This window comes from Puma concolor, chromosome D4, assembly GCF_028749965.1.
Source record: "Puma concolor isolate L17-30 chromosome D4, mPumCon1.1.hap2, whole genome shotgun sequence".
NCBI lineage: Eukaryota > Metazoa > Chordata > Mammalia > Carnivora > Felidae > Puma > Puma concolor.
The window spans coordinates 94,617,614-94,626,741 of NC_141679.1; the positions used below are offsets into that span (position 1 = coordinate 94,617,614).

Below are 9,128 nucleotides of genomic sequence, written 5' to 3' on the forward strand. Positions count from 1 at the left end.
AGGGCCCCGTGGTTGAGAATCTCGGCCCCCATCACAATGGGCTGAGATTCCGGGGACGTGAACTGCTTGTGGCTCTGCTGAACAGGCCCAGGACAGGGAGGGCGGGAGCTGCACGGGGGCCTGGAGGACCCTGACGGCCACCATGAAGGCATGCAGCGAGGCAGATGTGGAGGGGCAGATCCAGGAGCTGAAGACAATCACTCGGCTCCAGGGTGAGCCCTCCACGCCCCCCCCCCCCCCCGCAATGGACCAGCCTGCCTGGCCCCATGCAGGGCCCAGGGGCTTTCAGATCTAACACAGGGCCGGTCCAGGGCAAACAAGGGCTAGCGGCCACCCCACCCACCCCCCCCAACAGACCTGAGAGGAGGGATCAAAAGGGTCTGCCATGCAGGGGGCTTCACGGAGATTTGTGAGCACAGTGAGCCCCAAAGCCAGAGGGGACGTTCTCTGGCCATTGGGTCTGGAAGGGATCACAGGACGCGCCCACCTCTGGCTGCCACCTCACGTCCCCCACTGCGCAGCACAGCCATCACTAAGAGCCATCCAGATAAGCACTGCTGGGCAGTGAAGCCTGTGGCCCTCGAGTGGGGGCAGGAAGGAGCATCTCCGTGCCCCTCCCCTCCCCCCACCAGAGCAATGCCGGGCACTGCAGATCCAGGCCGTAAAGGAGAAGACGGTCAAGAACAGAGCCACGCTGGCTCTCCTGCACAGCACCGTCCGCCGTGGGGCCCAGGACTGGGCTTTGGCCAAGAAGGTGAGCAGCCCTGCTCCCCCTCCCTGCTGACCACGGGCTGGGGATGGGCACATGCTGAAACAGGCCCACACACAAGGGGACAACAAGGACCTCCCCCTTTTCCCACTCTTACCTCTCAGGAGCCAGGGGGCATCTTGGGGAGGGGCTCCCCAGGACCTGTCACTCCAGCAAGCCCGATGGGCAGGTTCCCCACTGCCCACCCCAGATGGCAGGGTGGGCCTGATGGGGAGCTTTTCCTGGGCTCCCCCTACATCAGGGGCCCCTCTGGCTCTCTGGCCATGTAGGGGAGACCTGGGTCCTCTTCTCCTGACTCCCATCACTTCTGAGCTGGGATAGCCTGGATGGGCCCTCGCTGCTGGGCTAGCACAGGCTAGAGAGGCCCGGGGAGAATGCCTGGAGGGAGGGACTGGTGGCTGGGGGTACACAGGGAGACCGGGGTCCCAGCTCAGCCACCACCGCTCTGCAGTATGACCAGCAGACCATCTCCAGGGCCTGCGGGAAGGACGTTCCCATGAGGTTGGCACACTGCCGCTGCTCCATGGAGGTAAGGTGGCAGGAGGGATCCCTCGGCCTCGCCCGGCCAGCGCACCGCCCCCCCCCCCACCCCGACCACCACCACTAAACCACGTTGCGGAGCCGGTGGCGGGCAGAGCGAGTTCCCAATCCCAGGGGTCCCGCCCCGCCAGCCCCGCTGTGCGCGGTCCCCGCGGCCCCTTGCGCACCCACGCGCGGGCCGTGCCCTCCCCGACCCAGGTGGCGCGGGAGAAGCTGCGAAAGTACGTCTTCGACCGCGTGAACGTGCACAACGTACTGATCCACCTGGTGCGACGGCGGGAGCAGAAGCTGGAGAGCATGAAGCTGGAGCTGGCTAGTTTGCGGAGGCAGCCCGACAACACCAAGGAGGAGCAGCGCCTGCGGCAGGTGGCGGGCGGGGCGGGGCCTCCGGTGGGAGGGGCGAAGCTCCTCCGGGAGGCGGGGCCCCGGGAGAGAGGGATGGGACTCCGTTGGACGGCGGGGCTGGAAGAAAGCCACACGGGCAAACCCTCCCTGGAAGAAAGCGCAGCCTCCCCGGTCGGCCTCCAGGTGGGCATCCACGCGGTCTGTCCCAAAGCACCGTGTGCCCTCGGGCGACCCCCAGGTCATCCGCCAGCTGGAGAACAACATTGAAAAGACCGTGATCAAGATCACCGCAAGCCAGAACATCTACCTGCTGTACGTGGACCTGCTGGATTATCTGAAGAAAGTGAGCCCCCTCGCCCCACACCTCAGCCCAGGGAGGTCATCTGGCCCGGAGGGCGGGAGTGTCAGGCCCCAGCCTGCACGCAAGCCTAGGATCTCAGTGGGGACCTCAGCCTCCGGGGCAGGGCCACCCCTGCCACCACCACCCCCTCCCGTGGAGAGGGGGCTGCAACTCTCCTCCAGGCCGCTTTGCCTCTGGGACAGAGCCCTGCTTGAGGCCCCAGCTGAGCAGGGACACCCTGCACCTGTAGGTGGAAAACATTCCATCAAGAACGTGTAATTTGCTGTTTCAAAAAGGCATATTATGGGACACATCAGAATTGTTTGGGTTTTCTTGCACGTAGTTGATGGTTCGGTTTTTATCTTGCCCCATCCTTTATCGTTGCCTGGCCTCCGAGGGCAGAAGATGGGCCCTGAGCCTTCAGAAGGTCCCTCATCCCAGAGGGACTTCATAGACGGCAGGCCAGTAACCTGGAGCTTGCTGCCCAGCTCTTCTAAGCCAGCCGCCCTGCCCCCAGCAGAGGAGGCCTGGAGGAGGCCCCCAGGGGCCACAAGTCCCACCGGGAGGGAAGGCCTCTTCATGGGGAGGAAGAGGACCAGAAGATGGGAGGACTGGACGGTGGGGGCCCTGGTGCCAGGAGGAGGAGGGGCACAGGGAGAACGAGGAAGTTGTCCACACTCCCTCACCCCAAGGCTGGGGCAGGGGGAGTCCTGGAGGGCAGCGCAGCGAGCCAGGTGACAGGTAGAGATGTGGTGGGATGGGCAGACACCGGCACTCTTCCTGGCTGGGGTCGCAGCCCCCCAGGCTCTGCCCAAGCTGCACAGGCAGGTGTCACGGTCCTCCTGCCTGTCCCTCTTGCCTCAGCCCCCTGTTGCTAGACTCAGCCGAGGCCCTGCACACCTCACCTTCTTGGGCCCACCACCCCACTCCGGCTGTTACCTGGAGTCCAGACCTCCTTCATGTGACCAATTATGTCCCCCGGGGGGCATGTTCTTTTCAGAACATACGCAGTTTTTAAAAATAACTCCTGGGGTCATCTGTATTTTTTTTAAAAACTAGGGAAATTCTACATTATGTAGTTATTAACAACAAACGACTAAGGGTCAAGATATATTAGATATTGGGGCGCCTGGGTGGCTCAGTCGGTTGAGCGTCCGACTTCAGCTCAGGTCATGATCTCACAGCTCATGAGTTTGAGCCCCGCGTCAGGCTCTGTGCTGACAGCTCGGAGCCTGGAGCCTGGAGCCTGCTTCAGATTCTGTGCCTCCCTCTCTCTCTGCCCCAACCCACTCACATTCTGTCTCTGTCTCCATCAAAAATAAATAAACATTAAAAAAGAATTTTTTTTTAAGATATATTAGATATATACGAGCCTGGCTCTGAGCTTAATACTTCATTACATATAGATTCTGACAGCAGCCTTGTGAAAGAACCAATTATCAATAGGTGGGCACACTCAGAAGTGAAGTGGCTTTCCCAAGTCCCCCTAGCCCGCTGGTCAGGGCAGCCTTGGCCTTGAGCCCTAGTCTCTGACCCCACGTCCGCGTTTCGAGCCCCTCTGCTATGCTTCAGACAGCAGCCACTCCCCAGCCGCAGGCTCCCCCGGGGTGGGGCACAGTCACCGCTCACCCGGTGCCACACCCCCATCACAGCCTCCTTGGAAGTGTGTCTGAGTGTCCTGGGCAGTGGGAAGGCCCACCAGGGAAATGCCGTCTGCCCTCCTGAAACGGTGCTTTCCCTGCTCTGTGCCTGGTGGGGGCTGGGGCCCCAGGCCGGACCCTCCAGTGTCCTCAGGGCCCACACTGTCTGGGGTAAGGAGTGAGGGGCAGCATCTTCTTGGCCTGGAGCCCTGGGGCCATCGGTTTCTGTGCCCACCTGCTCCCGCCCCTTTCGATGCAGGAACTGGCCAGCTACCCCACAGGGCTGGACAAGCTGCAGAATCTCGTGGGTGACTACTGCTCAGAACTGTCAGACATGATCGTCATGTCCCAGGATGCCATGATGATTACAGATGAGGTCAAGGTGAGCTCAAGTCCCAGGCCTGGGGATCCCGCAGGTCCCTGTCTCTGACCTGTCTGGCCCAGGGTCTGCAGGGACACTCACAGCCTGCGCTGCCCACCATCACTGGAGGGACCCAGCAGCCACCTCACTGGCCTGCTCTGCTCACACACTAGGCCCCTGGACAGAAAGAGTCGCCCCTGGGCATGGAAGCCAAGAGGTAGACACAGGAGGGAGAGAGTTAGCCCGGTGCAGGCAGAGGCCATCCATTCACCAGGTCTGCACCAAGGCCTCCTCGAAGCCCTTGTAAGTCAGGCGTGCATCCTCCTCCTGATGGAACCATCAGCGGTCCATGAAGAAATGTCACACAACCACTGGGCCGTGCTGCAGAGACGAGTGCGTGATGTGGGGCCACTGGGGGGCCCTTAGCTGCTAAGGGAGGCAGTGCTCAAGTAGGGCTCTGCATATAACCGAGCGGTCCCAACCCTAGAGGACGAAGGACAACCAAGGTCCTGGGGCATAACGGGGCCAAAGGAGGCACGGCTGGCTGGAACAGAGCAGGTGCAGAGGAAGGGAGCCTTTGAACCAGTGGAGGCAGTGGGGCGGGGGGGGGGGGGGGGTTAGGTGCTGGCCCCCCACCCAACCTGGAGCTCTGGGAGGAGAAATTTGCATTTCAAAAACGGCCATGCTCTGGCTGCAGAGGCTAAGGGTGAGCAGAGTCCAGATCCTGGTTGCATGGAACAGACCAGCAGTAGAGCTGGGTGCCTGGTCATCACTGGGGCCCCAAAGCCTCTAAAGGTCACCCGATGACGTGTGGGGCCAAGTCAGATGTGGACGGGGGTGGGGAGGGCAGCGTGCAGGACGCAAGGGCAGGTGTGGAGGGATGATAGATTTAGCCGCCAAAGCAGGACACTCGGGAAGAGACGGGGCCTGGGGGAAGATGCTGACTTCCTTTTTAGACTGGGGCATCACTCCAGTGAGTTGTCAGTGGAGCCGGCTGAGGCAGCGGGGGGCCCAGGCTACAGAGAGAAACGGGGTCCCTGAGCCGAGGCTGCAGTTGCAGAAGGCAGCACCCCCAGGGGCCAGGTGGGAGAGGCGTCCAGAGAGGAGAACGGAGGGCCGGAAGGACTACGAAAGCCGCAGGCCTGGCACGTTAGAACGAAGGGGACAGCCGAGAGCTTCCAACACTAGTCCCAAACCTAGAAGATCGGGACTGAAACCGCCGGCCGGCCGGACTTAGCAGCACGGAAGCGGTGGTGAGACGTACCCCTGCCCCACCGCCTGCGTCCCCAGATGAACATGAGGCAAGCGGAGGCGACTTTCATCGAGGAACGCAGGGCACGGGAGAACCGGCTCAACCAGCAGAAGAAGCTGATCGACAAGATCCACACGAAGGAGACCACCGAGAAGTTCCGCAGGGTGAGTCCCTGCGGGACCCAGGGACCGCACGGCGGCGGGAGGCCCCGCCCCCGCAGGAGACGTCGCTCATCCCCTCCTCCCCCTCCTCCCCCTCCTCCCAGGGCCGGCGGGACTTGGACTTCCCCTCCAGTCTCGTGGGTGCAGAAACCGTGAAAGGTAACCTGAAAGGTAACCGCTCAGCTCTCTGCCCGCCCCCAGCCAGGGTCCCAAAAGGCCGGCAGGGACTCAGGTCTCTGCGAGGGCTGCCGGGCGAGGGAGACAGACGGGCCCCTGCCTGTCCCCACTAACCCGCAGAGGCTGAGTGCCAGCAGCCACAGCCCACTCTGCGACGCACTGCTCCCAACCTTGGGCTTCCTGCTGAGTGTGCTCGACCCCCCAGTTCTCTCAGCCGTGAAATGCACTTAACGGTGCGGTCCCCTGGCCCCCCAAGGCTCGACCACCCAGTGATTCCTCAGAAGGGTTGTGTCAAGCCCCCCGGGTCCCCGTGCTGCCTCTGAGAAGTGCCAGGAAGCACCCGTGCCAGGCACCCGCCAGATGGAGCTGCCCTGGGGCGTCCCTGAAGGGCCAGCTGAGGGGGCGGGGGGAGCAGGGCAAAATGCAGGGAACTCCGACAGCCACCCGCTCAGCTGGGCACGCAAGGAGATGTCTGATGGCCTCGGGCAAAGCTCCCGTGACCCTCCTGCGTGCTGGCCACCCTTCCCCTCTGCTCTGCCCAGTGAGGAAAAGAGAGACCTCCCAGGCTGATATCCAATACCGGACAGACGTGACTGCTTTGGTGGAGAAAGTGAAGATGGCTGTGCAATGCTCCCACCTCTGGGTACTGCCCCCTGGCACTCCTGGGGTGTGGGTGGAAGGAAGGGGGCCCCCGCCCCAGCCCAAAGCCTGCCGCGGGTACCTCTTGAATGAACGTGGGCACAGAGCCGTGGCTTCACGGCTGAGAGTAGAGAGCACGCCGGGACAGGGTTGGCACATCCGAGCCACACTCCAAGGGCCACACAGGACCCGCTGGGACTGGAGGGAGGATCCAAATGCCGAGACCTTCACCTACGATCCTGTCCCTTCCTAAACTGCCAGGACCACAATGAGAGGCTGACACTGCCTGGCCCTTCCGTTTAATCCGATCTGGCTTTATTATTAGTAAGCTTAGCTCCCATCCACGGCCCTGACTTTGGACGAGTGGCTCAGAGCCCCCGGCAGTCTCTCAGGGGTGATCTCCTTGCCTCTGCCTTGGGGTGTCTGCCCTCTCTGCTCGTGCTGTGAGCGACACGCGGGGCCTCACATAAAGCGCTTCACCCAGTGCCTGGCCGCGGTCAGCATCGTTCCTGACCGCTGGGGGGGACCCCGGAAGAAACCAGTTCTGGGGGGGCCCATGCCTGCCTGGCCCACACCTGCTTCTCTCCCCACGGGCCCGGCCAGGACATCGCCAGCCGCTTCCTGGCTCAGAGGACCACGGAAGAGAACCTCGGGCTGCAGGTGGAGGGCTGCGAGCGGCGGCGGGTGCAGCTGGAGGCCCTGATGAAGAAGCTGGCAGCGGAGGAGACCGCGCTCAAGTTCCGCCAGACGCCCAGCTCGGCCAGGTACCCCAGGAGGCCCCTGCCTTCCCCCGGGGCCACCCAGTGGGGCCCTCGTGAACAGCCCATGTGGGCGGGGCCCGGCTCAGAGCCCAGTGTGTCGGCTGCCAACGGGCCTGTGGGTAGCCTGGCAGGTGGGCCGCGAAGGCCCAGCCGGGCGATGCCACGTGCCCACATCTGAGCTCTTGAGCCCCCGAGTTTAGCACGACACCCGATGCAGGTCTGTGGCCGCCTGCCCTCGACTCTGTGCCACCTCGCTCCCCACCGTCCTCAACAGCTTTAAGTCTGTCGAGAAGAAAATGAAGGACATGCTGAGAGAGGAGGAAGAAAGGCTCCAGCTGGCCTACTCCAACATGACCAAGAGCCAGAAGCTGCTGCTGACCATCCAGATGGGCATTGACAACCTCTACGCCCGGCTGATCGGCATTGCGCTGCCCACAGCCCAGGTACCAGCCACAGTGGGGCGGAGCCGTCTGCACGGAGGGTCCCAGGGTAGAGATGAGACCCTTCTCCGGGCCTACAGAAAGAAGTGCTCTCCAACACCCTCGACGTGTCCAGCAAGCTGGCATACTGTGAGGGAAAGCTCCTGTACCTGGCCGACAGACTGCAGGCGCTGTCCAGGACCGAGGAGGTAGCCCGAGGCTGGGGGTGCCTATTCGTCCCATGTACCCTTGGAGCTGACAGTGCCCTGTGCCCTGCAGGTCAACGCAAAGGTGAGGGATACCCTGGAGTCCTCAACTCTGAAGGAGAAGCAGAACCAGAGGATCAGCTTTGAAGACCTGGAGGACGATGTGATAGGTACAGGCTCGGGGCTGGGGGCCAGGCCGCCCGGCATTGGGGAGGGGGCGTGTGGCAGATGGTTCTTTCTGGCCAGGACAGCCTAGAGGCACAGGGGGGCTATGAGGACAGACAGGTGTGTCTCTTGTACCCATGGGATTTTAATTCACGGAAGGGACTTAGTGAGGACATGGAGAGGCTGCTGCTGTCAAAAGGAGAATTTACTAACTTTCCTGACACATGGGAGCATCACTGCCCGCGAGGCGGCGGCGGAGAGGAGCAGGGGGAAGGCCGAGGCCAGAGCCTTTATGGGGGTTTCTGTGGGAAAGGCAGGGGAGGGCAGGGTAAACAGCTTCGGATGGGCTTTTGGAATAATTCCAGTGGGCTTGCCGTGTAGGGGCCGTCCCCAGTTGTCTGGTGCCTGGGCCTGGGTTGATTCAGGCAGAGGATTATTGACCTGGTGTGAGAGTGTGACATAGAAAGGGGGCTGGGGGGTGTGGGCTCTGGATCGCTCGGTTTGCAGGAGAGACGCTCCCAGCGGGCGAGGCTTCTGCTGTCTCTAAGGATTGGCTAGCCCTGCGAGGGGACAGCCTCTCCCCGGGTCTATAAGACCCCACATGCCAGGGCATCAGGAAGATAGAAAATAAGAAAAAATTGCTAATAGCTGCCCGGGTGATGGATGCAGGCCAACAAAGCCCGCACTGTAAGCGAGTTCGCTGGAGCAGAGGGGCTGCGGAGTGCAGCTGCCCTCCTCCTGGACCTCCTTTCTAGAAACCTTCCAGTTCGCAGACGTGGACCACAGCTACGTCCCCTCGCGGGCCGAGATCAAGAGGCAGGCCCGGCGGCTGATCGAGGGGAGGCTCAAGGTGGCCAAGAAAAAGAAGAAGTAACCCGGAGGAGGAGCCCCTGCCCCGCCCCGCAGCCCCCGCCCCGCAGCCGGCGCTTTGTTACACAAATAAACATTTTTCCAGGACTGCCGGGGGGGACCGCGGGAGAGGAGTCTCGGAAATGAACCCTGCGGGGACGCAGACGTGGGGGGATCACGTTGGGAAGTCTGCGGAAGCGTGTGGTGCTGGGTGAGGGGCCAGGGTTAGGGGGTGAACGGCGGTGGGGGGACGGGTCCGGCGAGGAAGCGGACAGGTGTCGAGCGCCTTCTGCGAGCCCGGGGACCGCCCCGAAGGCCGGCCGGCCGGCTGACGTGGCTCCGCGCGCACCTCCGGCCCACTGCCCCGCGCATGCGCACACCCCCATCCCGCCGCACGGCCGGGGCACTCGCGGCGCCCCTCAGAGGCGCGCCCGGCCAAGTCCGCTTCCGCTCGCGTTCCGCCGCGCATGCGCGCACCCTCTTGGCCCTCGCGGCACCCCGTAG

The 9,128-nt window shown here is 62.9% G+C and overlaps 1 protein-coding gene across 2 annotated transcripts; it reads left to right on the forward strand.

The window, feature by feature from the left end:
• The first annotated feature begins 47 nt into the window (after positions 1-47).
• On the forward strand, positions 48-8,998 carry CCDC183 (coiled-coil domain containing 183). Of its 2 annotated transcripts, none has more exons than XM_086684551.1 (14): positions 48-212; positions 633-754; positions 1,221-1,298; positions 1,508-1,675; positions 1,893-1,997; positions 3,894-4,016; positions 5,286-5,411; positions 5,513-5,579; positions 6,128-6,228; positions 6,828-6,988; positions 7,260-7,428; positions 7,506-7,613; positions 7,684-7,780; positions 8,531-8,998. In XM_086684551.1, exons 1-14 carry the CDS (start codon positions 143-145, stop codon positions 8,647-8,649), a joined length of 1,614 nt encoding a protein of 537 aa, XP_086540677.1. In that variant the 5' UTR covers positions 48-142; the 3' UTR covers positions 8,650-8,998. The 2 variants fall into 2 exon arrangements, with proteins under 2 accessions (XP_086540677.1, XP_086540678.1); XM_086684552.1 differs by having other exon boundaries at positions 5,513-5,567.
• The last annotated feature ends 130 nt before the right edge of the window (positions 8,999-9,128 follow it).